This window comes from Lemur catta, chromosome 1 (assembly GCF_020740605.2).
Source record: "Lemur catta isolate mLemCat1 chromosome 1, mLemCat1.pri, whole genome shotgun sequence".
Taxonomy (NCBI): domain Eukaryota; kingdom Metazoa; phylum Chordata; class Mammalia; order Primates; family Lemuridae; genus Lemur; species Lemur catta.
This window is the reverse complement of record NC_059128.1, coordinates 138,095,490-138,119,814: the sequence shown is the minus strand read 5'-3', so window position 1 is coordinate 138,119,814 and position 24,325 is coordinate 138,095,490. Positions and strand designations below refer to the sequence as shown.

Below are 24,325 nucleotides of genomic sequence, written 5' to 3'. Positions count from 1 at the left end.
AGAATTTTCTTTTTTATGTATAAAGTGCATTGTGCCCTGCGTGACACATAGATTCGACCTGAGTTGCAATTTTGTTATCAGCTCTTCTTTTGCAGAATGAGTGATTGTGAGATGAGCAGTTCTTGTCTTCTTCAAGTTGTTGTTCTTTGCTCAAAATCAGATTTATTTAGCCAAGCTTTCCGGCGGTGCTTAAAAATATTTTAAGGGTTCTTTGGAAATGATGTCTGATAACCACAGTAATATAAAGATTATGGTACCAATGCTATTCTCATGAATACTCACATGAGTAGGTAGATAGAAATACAAGTTTATTTTTAATTCAGTATATATAATCTTTAGAAAGTAATATGACATTCTTGTCACTTTGGTGTTATGTTTATATGTCACGTATCTCAGATGACACCTTGGCTTTTTTAGATAGGATTATTATTGTGGTTGTGATCCAGAAATGTAGTTTATTAGTCGTTATTATCAAGGTTGGTCATCAACCTTTGACATATCTTGAAGTTAAAACATTTTTTTATCAATAGATATAAATTATTAAGTAGGCATTTTTGAAAGCATACTTTTCTTTCTGAATTTAGTTCTGTTCCTTTTTGAGGTCAGTTTGTCATTGTCTTGTAAATGCTGTAATTATCTGAACCTAACTGATGACCCCCAAAAAATCTGTGAGGACAATGGAGTTCCACCTGCTCCGTCTTGTCCTTTTCCTGCGTGTCTGAGTATAGTCGATCACAGAATAAGGATGAGGGCAGCAGCATGATGCTTGAAGTGAGCAGTCCACATATGTTAAAGCTTGGTTATCTTTGCAGCATGGGTATCTTTTCCTGTGTTGCTCAAAGGTATAAAAATAATTCTCATCCTTGTCTTTTTTCTTTTTTGGTGATGACCCTTCATTCCAAGAGTTTCTAACTCTTTCTGACACTAATTATAAAACAAGGAAGTCTTTCCACTCACTTCTTTGTATTATGACTTTTATTGGGGTGCAGATAGTTCTACTTAGGTCCCTCCCCTTTTTTGGTCTTACAGATGTCTTCCAGATCTACTTAGTTTTAACTTGACTGGTATTGCAAGAAAGTAGTGTCTTATATTTGGTAGCCTTTTTTTATTTTTGGATTTTGTTAAATGAGCAATTCAGTTGTCTTTGTAAAGGTAAGTGCTGGTGGATCTTGTCTTAGAATTCCTGCCTGTTGGACCATGGGCAAGTCACTTCATCTCTCTGCATGAACTTCAGTTTTCACCTTTCTAAAATGGGTAAAATCATAGCCCACCGCACATAAGAGAGTTGTCATGATTATATGACAGATGTGTGACAGTCCAGTGGAAAGTGATAAACAGTTGGTGGCAATATATGATTCTCTGATGCAGCAACACTTTTTCCAGTAATTTCTTTCCACTGGGTGTTATGCTCATGTGTGGGCTGTCCATGGCCACAGAAGCATAGCCTTGTGTAGGTGAATTGCTATACACATCCATGTGCTTTGAGAAGTATATGTTCTTGCTTATATTGTTGGTATTTTAATAAGCTCTTTTGATTTTGCCGAAATCAATTTCCCATGTAATGATAATATGAAGTAATGTGAACTTTGTAAACTCAGCTACTCTCGACCCTCAAACTTAAATAACTGGATATATTGACAGCAGTCATGTTGTTGAAGAGGTGATTTTAGTTTTCTGGACTTTCTTTCATAATCAAATTGTTGTGTTATTACTTGAGTTGACAATGAAATCATGCTTAAAACTCTGATCTTTCTTTTAAGGAGAAATTCCTTATTTGGACCTTCACCATCTACCACCATCAAGCCCTAACCTACTGCTTATGGTATAAACCCTGACTTTCACCAGGCTTGTTTACTGACTTGTTTATTTCTTCCTTCTCTGGGCCCATCTAATGGCTAACCATGAAGACCTGGCTCAAGCCAGCTGTGATAGCTGCAGGGAGAGTGGTGAGAACGAGGCGTTTTTTTCCCCGCCTCTGTCACTTGCTTGCTCTCCCTGCTGGATCTGCAGGGCACTTCCAGGTTTAGGACCTTAGGTCTTATATATTTTATGTTTCGTCCTTTCCTGTGACATTCCAGCTACTCTTGCCACCGCATTGCTGCAGCATCATCTGTTCCCTTCCTATCCACACATACATGTTTCCCAGCTCTGTCTGTGCTTCCTCTCCCGAGCCAGGTGCTGAGCAGCTCGGGTGTGGGTTCACTGTGTCATGCTGCTTGGTCGCTGCCAACAGCACCTGGCTCAGTGCTGCACACATGCACCCTTAACCACCATTTTTTGAATGAGGGAGAAGATCATATATTTTATGATGCATTTTAGCAAATCTTGTATTATAGGTAGCAACAATTGCAGAGACAGATGAGTCTGCAGAATCAGAAGGTGTAATTGATTCTCATAAACATAGAGAAATCCTTTCACGAAGACCCTCTTATAGGTAAGTTAATTAAGTTTCCTACTGTAATGGTACTTTTTTCCAAAAAGGCAGAATAAGTATACATCAAACTGATGCTTCCTTTAAAGCTCTTCTAAGTCTCATCTGTATGTCTTCGTTACTTACATTGTTAAATTATATTTTAGAAAAATACTGAATGAAATTTCCTCTGATGTGCCTGGTGTTCCCAAGATTGAAGAAGAAAAGTCAGAGGAAGAAGGAACGCCACCTAACATCGCTACCATGGCAGTACCGACTAGCATATATCAGACTAGCACGGGGCAATACAGTATGTATGCTGCGATTCCATACGATACAGTGCTAGCTTTAAGTCTGCTCTAGTTAACGTTGAAGCAACTCGGGTTTGGGCCTTAAATTGTTCCACTTTCAGATGCATCATTAACACCTAAACTGTGTATCATAGAATGAAAAGTGCATGTGAAAGAAGTGAGAGATTTGTACTGATCAGCTGTCATACACTTTTGAAAAGTAAAAATTTTTATTGCTGAATCTAGAAGAAACCTTTGGGATAAACATTTAAAAAGGGTTTTCTTATTTATATGTTTATATTAATCTCTAGTAAATGTTGAAAACTTCGCTTTTGTTGTCTTTATGATGCATGCAAACACAAGATACAATGTCTGTATTTCATTCTTGTTGGCTTTTGTTACCAACAATTACATATTATACTTACCCCTAAAAGAGGTCCATGTGTTTTCTAAACTGTGTTTTAAATGTAATTCTGTTTTCACTACTGTGTTAATTTGTGCTGCAGTTTTTCCTAAAAGAGAATGGAAAAATAATTTAATTTTTAAAACTGCAGCAGTTGAATAGATCATTTTATTTGAAATTTACACAGTGAAAGCTCTTAATAAACAGATACATTTACATTTAGTCTTGTGCATTTTAATGAACTGTTAATTCTGTGCTTTTTGCTCTAATTAAAGCATTAATTTTTTCCCAAATCAAGAAGGTTTGATAGCTTTACATAAAAATAGTAAAAACAAAACAAAACAAAACAAAAACACAAGAGCTAGAAAGAAAAGAAAAAGGTGGGGGAAGAACAAGGAAAAAAGCTACTTAGGTATTGGAATATTTATGATATTAAATACTGTGTTTGTCCAAATAAGATGGTAAGATTTTAGATATATGCTGTTTTTCCTTTAAAAAGTAGCAATACCTAGGGGAAAAAAATCCCAATACCTGGCTATTAACACAAGCTATAATCATTAATATTTGGGAAGACTTTATATAGTCATTAGTTTTTTTGGAGATTTTTTAGAGATTTTCCTGTAGTAGTGGTAGATTTGCAGTATTAAACGATTAAATGAATTCTCCTTTGTTCATTTGGGTAGCCCCCGACACCTGGCAGACCTGGGGTGTAGTTTATTCATAGCCTCTGCAGTTCACTGACATGTCCAAAGTCGGTGTTAGGAAAAGAAAACTCCCTTGAGGTTTACACTGTCATTTCTCTTTTATTCCCTCTCTTGTTTATATGCTTTTTTTTGTTTGGCCTGCTGGGAATATATGGAGGGTTCTAGAACTGTAAGTCCAAGTTTGCCAGCGAGTGTGCATCTGCTGGGCAGTAGGCAGGTCACAGGAGTGCCCAGCTCCATGTGCCCTCGGTCCACAGAGGGGTTGGGGGCCTCCTGGCTGGTCAGCTCTGGCCCTGAGCAGCTTCATCCATTTATCCAGTGGGCTGTCCACCTACTACCGTTTTCTATTTGTGCAATGACAGGGAAAGGGTTGGAAATGACTAATGAAATAATCCTTAGACTTCTTGAAGTTTTGGGGATGATCTAAGATGCTATCTATCATCTTAACATTTCTCTGGCATATCCTAATGCTGCTTGGGAATTCTAAAGAAGCAGTGATCCTTTTACAAGGGCGGTGGATGCTGTGTGTTGATTTGCTTAGATTATGGCTGAAAATTTGAAATTGTGAAAACATAAGGGGTTGAGAGAATGTTGAAGCTGTAGACAGTGTGGAGAAGGAACTCTGCTCCTGCCTTTTGCTAACTCAATGATCAGAGCAGGAAGGTTCACTGAATTTGCATACTGGGTTTTAGTCTTTGAAGTGGGAATAATACTAAATTGCCAAACTCTGGGATTAGTGTGAAGACAAAGGAGATAAAGGTAAAAGTACGAGGAAAAGGCATGCTACTATTGACATGAAACAGAGACAGGTGAGAGCGCTCTGGCAGAGCCTCACTCGTGTTTATTCAACTTTCCCTCCAGCCAGCTCCAAAGCCTTCATTCCTGGGGCCTTTGGGGCCTGCTGGCAGCAGGTGCCAGATGCTGAACCTTGCTCTGTGTGCATGTGGGTGATGGGAGGAGTAGAGTCATGAGTTCTGGCTGAGAACTAGAAAACCACATGTTTTGGACGTTGATCTCTTGGCCATAAGAGGTCATAAGGTGTCATGGACTGTTTCTTACTTAGGTTTCTTAATTTGGGTCTGTACAGTATGATCCTGGAAATTATTTTAATGAGAAACTGTAGTTGTTCTGTGTGTGCATCTGTAGGTAAAAATCGCTATTTATTGGTTCACACAAAGTGGCACTGCCTTTGTTAAAAATGCATTTGGGCCGAGCAAGGTGGTTGATGCCTGTAATCCTAGCACTTTGGGAGGCTGAGGTGGGAGGATCACTTGAGGTCAGGAGTTCAAGACCAGCCTGGGCAACACAGTGAAACATCTCTACCAAAAAATGTTTAAATTAGTTGGGCATGGTGGCATGTACCTATAGTCCCGGCTACTGGGGAGGCTGACGCAGGAGGATCGCTTGAGCCCAGGAGTTTGAGGTTGCAGTGAGCTATGATGACTACACTGCACTTTAGCCCAGGTGACAGAATGAGACCCTGTCTTAAAAAAAAATGCATTTTTGGAACATTTAATGACACTTGCTTATGTATATAATTCATTTGAGAAGTGAATACTAACATTTAAACTTTTTAAAAGACATTTACTTTAATTGGAGGGTAAATATATATTTATACAAACACAAGATCCATTTTTATTAATCATATTTCTTACTAGGGGTAACTTAACAGATATTAATGCTTTAATGTTATGTCTAAATATCTAGTAATAGAAACGATTACTGGTATCCTTTGGTTTTTAGAATAGAGGAGTTTATTTTACTAGAATTTCTAGAGATTTTTCTATGTATTTTTTTGAGACCCTTTCATAACCTTTTATTATAAAAATTTTTTTAGCTTTAATTCTTTCTTTAACTTTTATCCATGGATGACTTTCCTCCAAACTTTGCTTTTATTTCTTTTTTTCAAAGATTTGGTATAATGAGTTAGCTGGTATGAAAAACAAAAAGAACCAAAGGTGTGTCAAAGTTGAAGAAATGAATAAAGTATACTTAGGTTTTTCCACATACAAGCAGTTACTTTTTTTTTTTTTTTTTTTTGAGACAGAGTTTTGCTCTGTCACCTGGACTAGAGTGCCATGGAGTCAGCCTAGCTCACAGCAACCTCAAACTCCTGGGCTCAAGCCATCCTCCTGGCCTCAGCCTCCCAAGTAGCTGGGACTGCAGGTTTGGGCCACCATGCTTGGCTAATTTTTTCTATTTTTAGTAGAGATGGGGTCTCGCTCTTGCTCAGGCTGTTCTTGAACTCCTGAGCTCAAGTGATCATCCTGCCTCGGCCTCCCAGAGTACTAGGATTACAGGCGTGAGCCAACTGTGCCCAGCCAAGCAGTTAAATTTTTAATAGTTGAAAGGAATTTGACATAGTTGGCCTTAGTATTTCAACTTATTTTTTATCGCAAAAACTATGAAGTGAAAGTTGGAATGGGCTACTCCCTGGGGGGTAGGAAAAATAACTTAGAATAGGCAGGAATTCATTATTACAATATCAAGTAAATGAGCTATACCTGCAAAACCTTCACTGGAAGTACAGATCTTAGTGATAGGTATGCTTTATAGTAGTTAAGTGATTCTGGTCAAAGAAAATCTATTTTGTCTCAGGAGCATATAGTTGAAAGATGGCAGTTGAGATAGTCTTATGGTTAGCAAAGAATGTTACTTGCTGCATAAGACATTTAAGATATGCATTAAATGAGTGAATTCGTAAAAGCAACTAAAGAAAAAATGTTTGAAGTTTCTTAATTCATTAAATTTTCTCTTAAGACAAAGGATTTTTTTAATCTCCCACCCTACTATACCCAACCTCTTCCCTTACCAATTAATTGCTATATCAATACCAATTGGACTATCACCCAAGACTTCACATTTTTTTTTTTCTAAATGTCTCTTGTCTCTGCTTGCTCCTACTTTATTTTATTAGGAACCTTATTAGAATGAGTCTCTATTAACTCACCTTTACTGGAATTCTTACACACTGAAGGTAAGTGGGTCAATACAAAATTCACCATTGTGAAAAGATAAATCTGAACTTTGTGGACTGTTTAAAGAATTCAGAATTCTCAGGAGACTCATGTGAATAAACACCGATTCCATTTCTTCATAAAGGGAATTGGCACGTGATAGGCTTACACATTCTAGAGTAAACACAGTTGCATTTTTTATTCTCAGTAGTGACTTTATTTACATTTTCCCAAGGTAACGGTTACAAAATTATTTAAGGTACTACTTAATGTAAATCTGGCTTTTTTTTTCCTTTTTTTTTTTGAGACAGAGTCTCGCTCTATTGCACGGGTTACAGTGCTGTGGCGTCAGCCTAGCTCACAGCAACCTCAAACTCCTGGGCTCGAGTAATTCTCCTGCCTCGGCCTCCCAGAGTGCTAGGATTACAGGCATGAGCCACCGTGCCCAGCCTCTACTTCCTCATTTTGTCATGAACTCTTTTGTTAAGTTTCCACCCTTTTAAAATTCATCTTTCTTGTCTTCTTTGTTGCTTATACAGGACTTTAAAATATTACTTTTTTAAATTTTTTTAACCAAAATTCTTGAGTTTTTATTCCATAAATAATATCCCCCTTACTTTAATGATATTGGAGCTCTTGGAGAGAAGTGCTCAGTGACAATGAATAATAGACATAGCAGATTTCTAAGCACAGTTTTGTGTGCCAGGAATTTTTTTAGAATTTATTGCCCAGACTAGTTGATATGATACCATACTGGTTACCATGTTAATATGGTAAGTTGGGTGGTGGGGAAACCACACTTGGGTTAATGTTGATTTGCAACTAATATTATGACTATATAAGAATGTATATAAAGATGTTTCTATAACTAGCTAAAATGAACTTAGTAAAAAGATACTTAGTAAACCAATGAATTACACTCCCTCTAGACAAAATCTTTCTTAATTTAAGGTCATTGTGTCCAACATTCAACCAGTTGGTGTTGAGTGACCTACTGAATTATGGGATATAGCCCACCTGAGACTTTAGCAAAAAAAAAAAAAATTATTTACGTAGCTCCTAGAGCAACTCGGACAACAGAGCCTAACCTCCACCCTCCACTATTGCAAACAGATGGCACAACAGCCAGCTTGAATCAATTAATAATGGAAACTGAAGTGGAATTTAATTGATCTAGCTCTTCAATTTTAATTCCTTTAGATGATTTTATGAAACTATTTTATTTTTTATTTTGTGTAATGTTTTTAAGAATTACTTACAAGTGGAAATAGGTATACACGTTGTCTAAAATTAAAAGGCACTTTTTCTTCTGCTTGGGTATCGATCAATATTCACAGACCAGTATGAACTCTTCATTGCCGTCAGCAAAAATGTTGTGGGTGTAAACCTTTATGCCTCAGTTGCATGAGTCAGTTTAGGAAAGGATTAATAAAGCCTAGATTCCCAGGGTCAAAATTAGTGGGAAATAAAAAGGCATTTTATTTTGATTGGTCACTAATGGCCTTGATATGGGCCAGTCATTTTATTTGAAAATGATCAGCCAGATATGATCTCTGGGATTTGTTTTGAAATATTCCATTTAAAAAAGGGGGGGAGGGTGAGTGGGCAGGGGAAATGGATGACAAAAAAAATTCTCTCTACTTTTATGTTTGTTGGAAATTTTTCATAAGTTTTTATGAAAATATAACTAGTTCATGTGAAAATATAATTAGCTAAAATAGAATATGTGTCTCCATTCATCTTACCTTATTTTTTCTGTTTAATTGATCTTGATTTATGTTGATTGAAAACACATGTTATGTTAGCCTTAAATATTTTGAAAGCTAATAAGTTTCTTCCTCAAATGTTTGAATACACATGGGCATGTACAAAGCCTATTTCCGGGATCCTGAAGCACTGGGAAATCTTGTTTAATGTCAAATATAAGAGATAACATTTTGAATAGGAAAGATCTCTGTGACTCGACAACACCAAAATCAAAAGCACTTTGGTATAAAAAATGAAAGCTAGGCTAAAGTATTGGACTGGCAAGAAGAAAAGTTTTCCCCCTAGAACCAACTGTGTGTGTGTGTGTGTGTGTGTGTGTGTGTGTGTGTGTGTTTATTTAGCTTTTGTTTTCCACATCTAATTACATAATGACTTCACCAGAAAGTAAAATGACGAGAGAAACAGATTCTTGGTATGTCAGCTGTTCACAGTGTGAAAGCAACAAAATTTTGGTTGGAACTATGGGGAAGCATTACTGAAAAAGAAAAAACAGTAAAACAGAAAAAAGGAAATAAGAAAAGCAAAAACAAAGTAAGAAGGGAAAAAAGAAAGGAAATATCTTTGTCATCTACCTATTTAGTGGTTCTGACCTTGGAGGCACCTACTCTCACCTGAGATCAACTAGTCCAAAAGCTTGATAATTGTAATTGGTGTTGAAAAATTAAGTTCTGTGATTGGGATTTGAAAACATAACCTCATTTAGCTCTTCTAAACTCACAAGTGGCTTCAGTTGTTTATAATAGTCTGCCATGAGGAAGTGATAGCCATTTAATTCATTTATTTTGCACTAAGCTTTGTGCTTCTAACACATTGTGGTTATACTACCTGTGGCTGTTCTTTCTAAAGTATTGTTTCTATGACATCAAACTCATTATCAACTGAAAATATACATTTAAATATATGACAACATATAAAATTCACTAATGTCTGGCCATGAAGAGCCAAGAAAGCAGTATCTCTTGTCTTTTTCATACTACTCTCTTAAGAAGTTAGACAGATCTCTCCTAAACCCTTTTATTGTGAGGGCTGAATCCTGAGACCCACGAATCTTGGAAGAGTTGCAGTTTAAAAATATCCTGTTTTTAAAATGTGTATGGAATATAATGCTCTAGATGAGCCGGATAAAGTGATATTATATCAGGGTTTCTCAACCTCAGTGCTGTTGACATTCTGTAACTGATTCTTCAGTTTATGTCAGTCCCACTCCAAGAGTGACTTGTCAGTGAACTAAAACACTGAGACTGCGTCTGTGTTGAAATCTTTTTAAAAATGTTAATCCATCTTTCCGTGTTAGGCAGTAGAACCTTAAATGAACTGTAAATGTGTTGTTATTCTTTCCATAGTTGTCCTATCAGGTTATCACCTAACTGGTCTTTTGCTTAGATGCCATTAAAAACATTTGGGAATGACTTGGTATATTTTAAACACTACTGTAACGTTCTCGTAAGACATTAACATTGATTTATAGGTGGTGTGTTATTCTGATGGTGTGTTTTTTAAATCTTTATTATAAAGTCTAGTTAACTAGTTCATAGGTGATTTTATTTTTAAAAAGCATTGGTTCCACTTCATATCTACTGTTTAAACTTTATATCAAAGTATACAGACCTCTCAGATATTTTAAACAGTACTTATTTGTCTATTAGAGTGAATTTTTTTTTTTTTTTTGAGACAGAGTCTCGCTTTGTTGCCCGGGCTAGAGTGAGTGCCTTGGCGTCAGCCTAGCTCACAGCAACTAAAACTCCTGGGCTTACGTGATCCTCCTGCTTCAGCCTCCCCAGTAGCTGGGACTACAGGCATGTGCCACCATGCCCGGCTAATTTTTTCTATATATATTTTTAGTTGTCCAGATAATTTTTATTTCTATTTTTAGTAGAGACGGGGGTCTCGCTCAGGCTGGTCTCGAACTCCTGACCTCCAGCGATCCACCCGCCTCGGCCTCTCAGAGGGCTAGGATTACAGGTGTGAGCCACCGCGCCTGGCCTAGAGTGAAATTTTAAAACAAAACATTTGAGCAATTATTCTTTTGAAACTTTAAGCTAACTTTTAAATATAAACGGCAAGTCTCAGTATTTAGAGGAAGTCTCCCTCATATTTAGAGGAAGCTACCATTAGCTGTAGTTATTCAAGACACTTGCTAGAGGTAAGTATTGTAGCACAATCCTTTCAATAGAGTTACCTTTTAAGGACCTTTCCAGCTTAACATTTTATATTTCAGGATCTATATTTTCCTGATGTAGTCAAAACGGTAAAGGTTATAATTTTGTAGACTTGAGCTTTAAGACCAAAATTTGATATATGTATTTCTTAAAAGCTACTTTCTTTTGATAACTTAAGAAAGCAGTTAGCTGAAATAAAGGTACAAATTCATTATAATTGTGATACTCGACGGCAGTTTCACTGACCATTTCTTAAATGTTAGAAGAATGCAGTTTATAACTAAAAACATCTGAAAGAATGGAGAGGACCAGCAGGCTGGACTCTCTCCCTCTCTGTCTGCTTCTCCACTCTTCCTCTTCAATAATTTAGTTGGATGGGTGCCAAGGAGGAGAAAAACTCCATGGGCTCTATGAATTTCAAATAATTCTGAATATAAAATATTTTCAAGTGTTTACAAATATTTTAGAGTATTGTCTCATGTTCCTTATGTTCCTTCATCAATGCAGCCTAGAAAATAAGGATAACTTGAGAATGAGAAGGCGTGGTAATAAACAGACCTAGAGTATATTCTTCCAATATGGGGGTTATTAAAAACTAAATCTTGAACTTCTCTAATATGTCTTTTCTTTTTCTTGTTAAGTTGCTATAGCCCAAGGTGGAACAATCCAGATTTCTAACCCAGGATCTGATGGTGTTCAGGGACTGCAGGCATTAACAATGACAAATTCAGGAGCTCCTCCACCAGGTGCTACAATTGTGCAGTACGCAACACAGGCAGCCGATGGCACACAGCAGTTCTTTGTCCCAGGCAGCCAGGTTGTTGTTCAAGGTATATTTTGTTCATCTAATACGTTTAGAACACCTATTAGCACACCATTTAGTGGTGACTTTATAGTTTTCTGAAATATACAGAAGATAGATTTGGGCGGTGGGGAGTGGGAGGCTCTTAAAAAGGCTTTACAGAAGAAATATTTTAGTGCATTCAACAGCAAGTTAAATTATGTGATTTTCACTGTCTTAGCAGGTTTGACTGGCTCTAAAGAAAGGCAAAATTCAGAGTAGCATGATAGAAAAACAGAGTTGCAAACATGAATGAATTTTTTAATTAATAGTCTCTCATTTAGGGGTTACAAATGCTGCAATATTTTTCTATTACCAAATCTATGAGGGGTTAAGTATTCAGTTCATGATGCCCTGAATTTCGGTTTTCCCCCCAGCTGGCACATTCAGGTCTAATTTCTAAGCAATTCATTTCAAAACAAATGCTGATTTTTTTTTTTTTTCCTTCTTCTTCTTCTTCTTCTTTTTTCAGACTGTTTTTAGTATATGTGAATTCTGAGATATCCATTCTAGCTGTTACAGAAGCTGAATAAAACAGTTGGGATATAGCCCTAAGCTTTTAGGGTTACTAAGATTTTAACTGAATTTGGTTATACATTATTTTAATTTCATTCAGTTGTACTTACGATAACTATAATAGATCTATTTGATAGAACTTTCAAGAATCCTGTGTTTTGATTTAACTCTATTCCTCTTGGTCCATTTGCTGAGAACTCATGATACAGCACTAATTTTAAGAAAAGTAGTTTCAGTTCTTTTAGTCTGAAAGTCTTACAAGTATGGAAAAAAGCAGATAATTGATGAAGCTCTTAATAATTAGCTTTACTCTTAGGTATTTTGGGGGTGTTAATGTGGACTATAATAAAAGTGGGCAAAGAACTGAACTGGCAGCATTTATGGAGTAAAAAATTCATAGTACTTACCTAATGCTTTAGTGTTTTCCTTTAAATGTAAAATTAGTGACCTGTTGTGTTTCCCCCATACTCATGAACCCTGTATGAATAATCTTAAAGAATAGTCATGTCTTCTCATTTTATCTTTGTTACATGGAAAAATCTACTGCAAACTTGATATTTTAACAAAAAGTTAGAAGGTTTTATGTTTTCTGTAATACACACGTGAGTTTGTGCTTTGGGGGTTTTGTTTAAGAACTCTTTCTTCCACAAATCACAAAGATACTTTTCTACATTGTCTTCTCTTAGCTCTATAGTTTTACCTTTCACGTTTTGGTACCCCCTCTGTATATAGTATTTGGTGGGAATCTATTTTTAATTTTTTCTTCATACATGGAGTCACTATTAATGATTTGCCCTTTCCTCATTAATCCATGGGGCCAACTTTAATTACACAGTAGGTTGCTGTGTATACGTGGATCTGTTTTGGAATTGTCCCATTCAAGTAGCTTAGCTTCCGAGATCAGACAAAATCTGGCGTGGTCAAGATGGTATGCCCATAGACTGTCTCAGAATTCTTACACCAGTACCATTCCTCTTTTTCTGTCTGCCAGTATCATACTGATTTGCTATCTCACAGAACAAGTTCCTCCTCTTTGTCTTTTTTCTCTTTTTAGTGCTGATGTAGCTATTTGTGAACCATTATTCTTTCATATGCATTTGAAATAAGTTTGAGTTTCTAATAATAATAATAATAATAATAATAATGAAAACCAGTTATACGATTGCATTTAATTTCTAGATTAATTTAGGGAGAACTAAAGTCTTTATAATGTTGTTAAATTGACCTCTCCCAAACCATAGAATGTCTAATTTATTCAGATCTTATTTTACTTTTTAAGAGTTTAGAAATTTTCTCCATGGAAGTCTTGTATATTCTTTGTTCAGCTGGTTCCTAAATGCGTTGTGGTTTTTCTTGCAATTAGAAATGGTACCTTATTTTTCTAGTACATTTTCTAATTGTTGCTGGTATGGAGAAATTTTTTTAGGTTGATCTTTTACCTGTTAACCTTGCTGAACTGTAATTGCTTCTAACAATATGCTAATTCTTTGTGAATCAGTCTGTGATACTCTGTGAATGTTTATACCATATAAAAATGATGTTTTCTTTCCTTCCTTCCAATCTTTTTTCCTCTTGTTTTTCTTTTTCTCCTTTTCCTTTCTTCTTTTTTTCTAAATGATAGTGGCCAGGAGCTCCAGTTCTGTATCAAAAACAGCAAGGTCAGTGGGCATTCTTATCTTGTCTTCCTGAACTTAAAGAGGATGTTCCCTACCCACCTTCCATCCCTCCACTCACTGAAAGGTCATGTCTGTTTCTTTTTGAATTCTCAGTGCTTATCTGGGTTGATCCCTCCACTTATTTTACATTGTTGGCTTCTGCTTCCTTCTCTTTCTTGAAACGGCATTCTCCTTGCTCTTTCTTCTCTGTCCTCCCTCTCTTTCAGTCCCCTTTGCTGGGCTAACCTGCTTCCACCCCTCTCCTGAGTGTTACTCTTCACTCTTCCTGTTTGATTTGCACACTCTCCCTGGGTAACTTCATCCCCACCGATGGCTTCAGTTCGCTGTGACTGTGCCCCTGACACCACCTGGCTCCTTAGATGCCCCACACATACCTCCTAACCCCCAAACTTGACTTCCATTGTTCCCACCCTGAATCTCCTTTTGTTTTCCCTATTTCAGTGGTGGACTGCTACAGTCCCACCTGAGGCTTTACTCCAGAAACTTGGGTGTCATCCCGTACTCTTCCTACCCTCTCCACCCAAAGTCACTTTGTGCATTCTGCCCCGTAGCTAAGCCACACATTCTTTCCCCTCTGTCCCACTATTGTCACCCAGGTGCCATCCCTGTGATGCGGGCTACCACAGCAGGCTGTGGTCTCTGCCAGGCGGCTGCGCTCAAGCTCATAGTTGCAGAACAGCTTCCTGATCTCCCTAATCATGCCGGAGGCAGCAGCTCCCTTCTTGGCTCCGTTTTTTGGGACTTGTTCCCGAGAGTTCAGCTAGACTCTTTATTCATCCCTCACAATGATTCTGGGACCTACTGATGTTTCAAAGGTCTCTGCCTCCAACATTTTCCTTTCTACATGACACTCTCTATTCTGCAGTTTAGGGTAGTGTTTCTAAAATTCATGTGTCATCATGTGTCTTACTCCCTTCGGGCTGCTGTAACCAAATACCTTAGATTGGGTGGCTTTCACAACAAACATTTATTTCTTACAGTTCTGGAGGCTGGGAGGTCCAACATCAAGGCACCAGCAGATCAGTGTCTGCTGAGGGCCACTACCTGGTTCATAGAGCGCCATATTCTCCCTGTGCCCTCACATGGTGGAAGGCACAAGGGAGCTCTCTGGGGCCTCTTTTCTAAGGGCACTAATCCCATTCCCGAGGGCTTCACCCTCATGACTTAATGACCTACTAGAGGCCCCATCTCCCAGCACTATTGCACTGGGGGTTAGGATTTCAGCATAGGAAATTTGGAAGGGCACTCGCAGTCTATAGCATCTGCTCAAAACCCTTCACTGAAGGCCTATTACCTATTAGACAGAGTCCAAAAGCCTTCATGTGGCCCAGTCTTTGCTGGATCTTAGCCTTGCTTCCTTTATTGGCCACATACCTCTCCACTTCTCCCTCTTATCATGCAGCTCTGTTTCATTCCCTATGACAGACCATGACCTCACTCCTGTTTAGGGCTTTACACATAATGTTTGAATGACAAGAATCCTTTCCCTGATGATGTGCATTATTCAGGTTTCATCTTAGATGACACTTCCTCCAGAAAGCCTTCCCTAATCCTCCAAATCCTGGCTCAGGCAACCCCTGTGAGTGCCCATTGCCCCTTCTTAGGCATGTATCACGCTGTCTTGTGGCTCTCTGTCTTGCCTAGATGGTAAGTTCCAGTTAGATGAGGATCCTTAGTACCTAGCACAGTCCCTGGCATATGATAAATGTTCAGAAAGCTTTTATCACATGAAAGTGAGGTCTTCTGTTGAAATCCTAGGCCCCTTCCTTGGTACTCTGGAGAATTACTAGAAACATGGATACTCTCTGACATTTACCTCCTAAGCATCTGAGTGGAAAGTCTTTTGCCTTTAGGGGAAGGTGCTTAATTGAATGAGTTAAAAATGTTGCAGAATGGCATTTCATTGTCATAAGGTCAGGTTGAATTCCAATCATACAAGGGAAACAACCCCCTAATAAAGATAAAAGGTCTCAGTGACATGTCACTTATTTTTGTGCAGTGAGTGGAAATGCAAAATAATTTTTTTTCCAGGCTATGGTCTGGTATACTACATTGAACATTTACCAATTTTGTGTCTGACCTTATAATCATTACATTTTCTATTATGATTCAGCTCTTCATGTGCTGAACAAGTAGTCCAAATACAATTTGAAATGTTTTAAAAAATTACAAACAGTATGTTTGATTTATTTATGAATTTTAAAAATCACAAAACTTTTTCCATGGGGCTTTTATCTGGTAAAATAATGTATTAGATTGAATCATGTGAAATTGCCATTTTTGTGGGCCAAAAAGGTCAAATATCAGCAAGTTCATATGATTCAATCTAGTAGTTATGGGAGAATGCTATCTAGTACCTGCTACATTGGCACAGGAAATTTTTAAAATTTCAGTATCTACTCCCGTCAAGTGAAATTAGCAAATTTTGTGTCACCATAGGAACAGCTGGCTTTTATGGTGGCGTAGCAAATGGCTCAGCAAATACAGATGTGTTAAGTGAACAAAGATAGCTGCATATTTCTTTCTTGGTGAATTTACAAGTGTCTATGAAATACAGTTTTCCTGTGCTGATTGTCAATGTGATTTTTTTTAATCCCCTGAAGTTTAAATTTCTAAGTATTTTTTTCCTTTCAGTTATAAAAAATATATAGGATTTATCCCCTCTGTTTACTTATAAACCTTGGACCCCAGCAACAATAAAGAACTACTAGCTTCATAAAATACAAGCTTGTAACTTTTAATGTTAATGAGATTTTTTTTTTTTGTGCCAGAGCCATCTCAACAGATTTTGATGTAAAACTGAGAAACAAGAGCATTAAGATGGTTTATTACAGGAAGAGTGCTTTATAGGGCTTTGGTTTCATTGAGCTCGTCTGTGACAAAGCAAATTGATGGCAGTGATAGGCTAGTGATGTCACTGTGATGTCAGTACTCCTGCTTATCCTGCACACACTTGCTAGTTGGGGACACTTTATGTTGAACTGTGGCAGAGGAAGCAAGACAGTTCTGTATGCAGAAGCCCATCATGGCTGTCACTGGAGATGACACAGGTAAGATTTTTAAAGAGGGGCTTTAATTAATTCTGCAGATTTTTTTTTTTTTGAACTTTAGGAAGCATTTAGGGACATCTGAGTATCTCAAAATGTTACTTTCCTAGTCACTTAGGAAGATATTTTTTAAAGTATATATCTATACATTCAGCTCACTTTATTAAGGCATCTTGGTGTGATTGTTTCTTTGCTTAGTATTACATTGCTTACTTGTCCAAGGCAGTAATCCTCCCTCCCTCTCTCCCTCCTCTCTCCCTCTCCCTTCCTCTCTCTCTCTCTCTCTTTCTCTCTTTCTTCCCCCTCTCCCCCTCCTCCCCCCACACCACTCTGCCCTCCTAAAATAAGCTATTACTTCATCTGCAACCTGTTGCGAATTCAGTCTAGCCACAAGTTAAACATACATTCTCGTTGTAAAAAATTAAGCTTCCGATTTCATTCCTGTGTTCAAACGTCGCTGCCAGCGAGGAGGAAAAATCTGCGTGTTATGGATGTTTGTGTACCTACTTGTTTCTTTCCTCCTGCGTTTAAAATGGTCTGTTCCTCAAGCTAATTGAGTTCAAAGGGCTGATGTCATTACATTTCCTGGAATCGCGTTTCAGCAGGGGAAGTGGAAAAGTTAAACTCCAAGCGAGCTGCACATTGACGTCAGCTCCGAGTCATGTTGTGATTTAGTCAGTTCCTTTCTGCTTCGTCAAGTGCTGGTGACAGATTTAGAGTTAACTAGCTCACCACCGCCTCTGTCTCCGGGGATCGCGCTTAGCCTGAGTAGCTTTTCTTGCAAGCCTCACTTTAACGTTTCTCGTGGGGTAAGTATCTGCTTGAAGACGGGGGACACTTTATGAACCCGGAATGCTTGCTTGCGTAGGACGAGGAGTTGCCCGGCAAGCTCGTGTGGGAGGCTGAGCCTCTAGCCCAGGTCGTCCCTGCACGTGCCCGGGGAGACACGGACGCTGTATAGGCTGGAGGGTTTCTTTCCTCATCCCAGTAAAAATCAAGTTCTGATGTGTAGGAACCTGAGATTCACAGTGCTCTCTAGTGCTCGGTCCGGGAAGTGCTTGTCTTTTAATTGCGTCCCCAGCCTCTGGTGTTTAAATTTGTAATCAGGAGTTTTTTTGACTTGGTTTGCTTTTTCTTAGTTGCAGGTAGTAGTGATTTTGAAAGACTTGGTTCCCAATGACCTCTGTGTGCTCGCAGTGTTGTTGACTCAGTGGTCTTGTCTGTAACCCAGTGCTGAAGCTGCAGTTGAGTTCAGAAAGAATGCATGGTTATAAACAGCTTCACCACAATTCCCCTCTTCAAAGTTAGCGGGTCTCAGCCCTCTTCCTGGAGAGAAACATTTGCTTGTCGCCAGCAAGTAAAACCTGTATTAAATTGTTTTGTTAAATGGGCTTGAGGAGCAATTTTTTTGTCTTAGAGAAGTTTTTGTGAAGTTATATAGAAATGCTATGGATTGCAGAGGTTCTCAAATGACAAATTTATGATAGGATATAGATGAACTTAAAATAACCTCAAATACTGCATGTCATATATTTCTGAGAACCAAAAGGCAGTTTTGTGCCTCTTATTTTCTAAGAATTATTGGTTTATGTCTTTCTTTACTAAACCTTTTATTCCTATTCACCATTTGATTTGTCTTAAGTCTGAGAATCATTACAAAAAAACCAAAATGATTTTAAAATACTATGTGTTTTTAACCATTGCTTATAAATAAATGAACATTTTTTCCATGTGAACAGCAGGTGCATTTTTATGCATTTCTTTTTACAGAATAAACATACCATCCTTGAAGGGTTCTTTTCACACTTTTACCAATGATGCTTATACATGATTTGCCTTTTCCAATTTAAAATTTTCAAAATGCTGAAACTTTAAAATGTCAAATAATGTAGAGCATTTTTTCACAAGACCTCATTGTGATTGCCTTTGGAAATCATTATTTTTAAAAATCTGGTCAGTTCTCACAGAATCAGTACTGTTTGAAAAAATGAATAACAACTTTGATTTCCCTTTTTTTTTAGAGTCAGAACAATGCAGGGTTTAAGGAACTTTTTCAAAGGGTAGCAAAGCAGCTTTAGGAACCAGGCCTTTGGATCTTCAGTTCTGAGCCCACTGTGTGGACTGGCAAATCAAGTGGATTGATCTAGATCAGCGGCCTGCAAATTTTGTGACCATGACCCACATTTTGTATCATGACACAGTGGACCTGTGTGTATGTGTGTGTACATACATTTATATGAAACAAATTTTAAACATAATACTTCCTGCATGTGATATACTCATACTTCCTTTTCTGTCCTCTTTCTTTTTTAAAAAAATGCTATTCTTGACCCATGAAATTGATTTTATGACCCACTAGTGGTGTACAACTTACAGTTTGAAAAACTCTGATCTAGACCAAAATCAGGCTCCTAAAACACTTGTCTGGAAAAGATTTTAGCAGCATTTACCTATAGGATCATGAAATCAGATATAAAAAGTAAATATCTATAGTTTACAGGATTAAATTATTGATTCTGTTGGGCATAATTTAAATTTTTATTAGAATTTTTTTGTTTTATTCATAAGCTCATTATGCTAGGAGCATAATTTCATATTTGTTAGACTCTGAGTCTTAATAAGTTATATTCAGGCTGGATTTCTGAATTGTTAAGAACAAACTTTCCAACTATTCAAACTTAGAAAATAGTATCTGAGTTAACATTTGCTACATGACAACAAGGATATATATATTATCTCACCTTTGTACCAGGAGGCTATTGGCAATGATTTTTGTTTGGAAATTTTCATATAAAAGAGTGGTTCCTATTTGGTTGTGATAGCTTCTTGAAGTTGGTGGCAGAACAAGTATACTCATGTTGGAAATAACAAGTCACTTGTCCACTTTAAGTTTCAGTAAAACTCCAAATCTGCATGGAGAATGAAATTGAAAGTTGCTATTATACTGTTTTCCTACTACTTTTGAAAAATGTTTAATGAAATATAATTCAGTATATTTATTTCACTTTACCCTGCTTTATTTGCTCTATGAATATATTGCCTAATAAAATAATTATGATGATACTTTGCATTTATGTAAACTTTAAAATAAAAAGTCACTTTATGTTACAAATAAACATAAATACAAGTCATAGAAAGTGCTATGAAGGAAACTATCAGGTTGTGAGTGATGTACAGGAAGCAGGAAATATAGGTTAAAGGATCAGGGTAGGCCTCACTGAGGAAACCATATTTAAATGCTGAAAAGGAGTGATAGAGGGCAGATACTGTTGTCTTCGTTGCACGTAGAACTAAACACGGGTCAGAGTGGGCATATGATATCCAAGTTCACAGATCTAGCAAGTAGTGACCCAGTTTGAGTCTTCAGACTCCTGGTTCTGCTCATACCATATTACATTGCTCCTCAAAATTCACTTGACATTAATAAATTAATGCTAATGTAACATGAATTACACAAGCATGCCACACACTGCCTATAAAATTTATACAGTGAAGTTAGCATCATTTTAAGTAGTTGAAATGGAAGTTTCTTCCTAGAATATTTGTTATTACTGTCATAGGACAATAGAGCATATATTTGCTATTATATAGAACATTAAATCTCAGTATTCATAATTTCCCATCTTTAATATAGATTTTGACTCTTAAGATTTTCACTTAATCAATGATTTAAGCAGGTCCCTTATCTGTAACTTACTTAGGTTGATTGTGGTAATCATTTCACTGTGTATACATATATCAAAGGATCACATTGTACACCTTGAATATATACCATTTTTGTCAATTATCCCTCAATAAAGCTGAAAAAATTTTGATGACTTAATTCTATGTGGTCTATGTGTTATAGTAATTGGAACAAATTTGAAAATGTTCAATGCTTAGTCGTTTTTATGTGGGATTTAATTTTCCTGGAGAAAATGGAGCAATGGAGAAGGGGAACTTTTTTGACAATGTGGGACACCAGGTGGGGATAAGCAGGCACTGGGTGTTGGGAACACTGGGCTGGGGGGAGGGAGAGAACCAGAACAAGTGGAGATGTCTTAGCTTAATGGAGCAAGGGAAAGAAGCCCCCCCACTGCTAAGTCTGACTTATAAGTTATCTCCATTGCTCACTTAGGTGTATTTAGGATTAGAGATACATAGTGAAATGACATCTGAAGGTAGGAAGTCTCTCTATAGAGATGTTTTTATTCAATACTGTAGATATCTCAGTCAATAAATAAATAACCAAACAAGCAAATAAAATTAACATCATTTGGGGTGTCAATAACTTGTTTCACTTTAGAAGCTATCAAGATAGGCGTTGGGCTGGGTTTCTCATTTCTTTGTTTCCTGCTCTAATCTGTGGGTTTTTTTAGTTTTCTTATTACCAGTCTGACAAGAGTATATCATTTATTCATTTGTGATTCTCCACCTTTGGGGTTCTATTTTAAGTGATTATATATGTCGAAAGGACATTTTATGCTATCTTTTAATAATTTATTCTCTAAAGATACATGAAAATATATTATAAATTTTGGAAGTTTTTTATTAGGCATATTTTTTAATAAAATAAGGAATAAGAGCCATACATTTTGATTCCCTGGGTTTGTTAGGAGGGAAAGTCCAGGGGAAGACATATTTACGGATGTTATATGCCTTTTAAGTAATATACAGTATAAGCATAATTTGGAACATTGTCTTTCAGAACTTAAGCAAGGGAAGAGGAAGGGAACTAACATTTTCTGAATGCGTACCATGTGCCAGGCACTGTGCTAGACACTTTGACATACCTTACAGGGTTTATTGTGAGTATTAAATGAGATAATGTATCCCCATTTTACAGATGAGGAAACTGAACTTGCCCCAAGTCACATGGCTGGTAAGTGGCAGAGCTGGACTAGAACCCAGACTCCAAATCCCATGCTCTTTCTGCTGTATCGTGTTTAAAGCTTGCCAAGAGAGGTATGACGTTAACCACCAGAATGGAGAGTTCTAGGAATTTTCTTTCCCACGAAATATTTGATACTGAACCTAAAAAAAAAAAAAAATTTCATGTGAGGAGTTAGATGGTTGGAAACACATTATAATTAGAACTCCTCTGCTTCTAAAATGCCATGTTAGATGTATCCAAAGCCTATCTAAGGGAAGATTTAGGAAATAATGCCTTTTTTCAAGAAAGGTCATTGTGACTAAAGACATAGTATCTTGTAGGGCTTCCCATGTCTTAGTGTTAAAGACTTAAAGACTTAGCTGTAAGAATACAAGTCTATAAGAAGGACCACTTATTTTAAACATTCCAAATGACAGTGGCCTTATGCAAAACCCCAGGAAGATCAAAATTTACTTCATAATGCACACATAAACTCATGATGCACCCCTTACAGGTCAAGTACTGTGCTAGATTCTATAGCATACCAAGGTTAAAAAGGTGTACCCCCTGACTTAAAGTTTTTGCTCTCCTGAGAATAAAGTGAATATGTTCAATATCTTTTTCTTATTATCTTTCTTCAGTCATGACTTTTAGGCCCCCACGGATGACTCATGAATTTTCAGAATACAAAAATGAAATTCTACAATAAAAAATAATTTGGACACTTGGAGTAGTTAGATGGGACAGGAATTGGCCTTTATAAGTGCAAGAATAAGGACATGTCATTGAAGGATGCAGGATTGTTCTCTGAAATGTGATCCTTGGCATCTACTCTGCTGTGAATTACCACTGAATTTATAATATTGGAAACCTGAAGCTAACTAAGTCAAACACTTTTTATAATATGTTTCAAAAATAAAACTTTTTGACATTTAGATTTTTTTCAAAAACAAGAGGTTCTCTTTGCCCATATCTGTTTAATGTACTTTGCTAATAAGGTTACACTTGAGTATATGGAATTTATCCATTGACCATTAGAAGGGCACCCTCATATAGAGTCTTTGGGATATTATAGAAGTTTATACTAGTTCCTACTAATTTACGCTAATTCATATTTCTCGTTTGGACCAATGAGGTGTATTCTTTGACTTTTGTTGAAGGAAATAAACGAATATATGATATATCTGAAAAATTGTAATAAAACCCAATTTATCTAACATCTCAGAACTAATACGTCCAAATACATCATCCCCTTCCAAGTTATTTTCAAGTGATTTTTTTTTTTTTCTGAGCTATTGCTCAAAATGTTTCAAGATGCTTCTTTTGGGATTGCCATTATCCTTCATGGTGCCAAATTTGGTCCTTTGAGGGTGGTTGTGGCTTTTGGAAACAGCAAAAGTTGTTTAAAACCATCTCTGGTAAATATAAGGCCAATGAATGGACTTTATTTTTCATCTGTATTCAAACCTACCCTCTTCCCGCCCCTTTTTTTTTAAAAAAAAAAAAAAGATTTTTAAGAAAACTAGCTTTTGCATACAATGTGAGCATTTTGCTGTAACTTCATATTACGGCAAATAGCAAATGTGTACAAAACTAGAGAGTGTAATGAACCCCTCTGTGGGTTTCTATTAATTTCATTGCACTTCTTTGTGAGCATGTTTGGAAAGAACCCTCGGCCGAGGTCCACATCCATGCTGCCTGCAAATGTCCACACGGTGACCCGTAAACTTCTCATTCGTCACTGGCTATTGTTCCCAGTTTAGAAAGCCCACATAGCCTCCAGCTGTTCCATTGTTTCAGCCTTTATTATCCCATAACCTTCTTCCCTAGATGTGGGTAAAGAGAAAAGAGGGGAGAACTGTGTTATTCTATGTTCCACTCCAGCTCCTCTGACAACTAAGATATTTAAAAAAGCTCTTGAGTTAGTTTATAACCAGTTTTAAAATGACCTTCGTGAATATTTCAAAGCTATAAAATTTCCTGTGACATTTATTGAGACATCTATGTATACAGTATTTTGAATAATCATAAAAACAAATTGAGGAATTTTCCCAAGTTTATTAAATAGAGATTTTGCAGGTGATCATTAATCACAGTTACTATTTATCACCTTGTCGAAGGAAGAGGCATTACAGCCTTATAAATGGTATTTTCATTAATTCTATGAAGACCTTCAAGTGTGCTTCCCTCAAAACTATGTTTTTTATTGTTTTATTCTTTCACCTAATTCTAGAGCCCTAGGGGAGGAAAAACCTGGTATATACCCAAATAGAAGCACATAGATCAGTTGATTTTTGTTTAAATTTTTTAAACTGCTTGTCTATTTTCAGTGATAATATCCCATTTAGGTGAAAAAGTCATTGTCTCCCATGGGTAAAATTTCAGCTCTTACTCAATGGGTATAACACATTTTCATGAAATATGGAAGTGCTATATTTCCTCTTTTCTTTGACATTTGATTCAGACCAATTTTTATAGGATTAATAACTTTTACAAAAACCTTTTTCTTGCATTTAACGTTGAGAGAGCATGTATTTTGTACGATCTCATCAGAGTGTCAGATTAACTCTGGACCATACGTTCTCAAAGTTAAAGCGTTGGTGGTAGAAACATGTTTCGTCACTCAAATCCATCTGTCTTTTCTATGTTTATTGCAGTAGAGAGAGACACATTTTGGGTAGAACTTAGGAAACTTTGAGAACT

At 36.9% G+C, this 24,325-nt stretch overlaps 1 protein-coding gene across 29 annotated transcripts in view; it reads left to right on the top strand.

The window, feature by feature from the left end:
- CREM (cAMP responsive element modulator) overlaps window positions 1-24,325 on the top strand; it is a 62,225-nt gene that overhangs the window by 32,066 nt on the left and 5,834 nt on the right. For 10 of the 29 annotated variants that reach the window (XM_045535475.1, XM_045535414.1, XM_045535448.1 and 7 more), the window contains 4 exons: window positions 2,337-2,434; window positions 2,578-2,720; window positions 11,332-11,520; window positions 21,596-21,631. In XM_045535475.1, the coding sequence (XP_045391431.1) occupies window positions 2,337-2,434; window positions 2,578-2,720; window positions 11,332-11,520; window positions 21,596-21,631 (466 nt within the window). Of the gene's footprint in view, window positions 1-2,336; window positions 2,435-2,577; window positions 2,721-11,331; window positions 11,521-16,643; window positions 16,774-17,300; window positions 17,580-21,595; window positions 21,632-24,325 lie in introns of those variants that run through there. The other 19 variants (XM_045535499.1, XM_045535491.1, XM_045535441.1 and 16 more) reach the window with 9 other exon arrangements.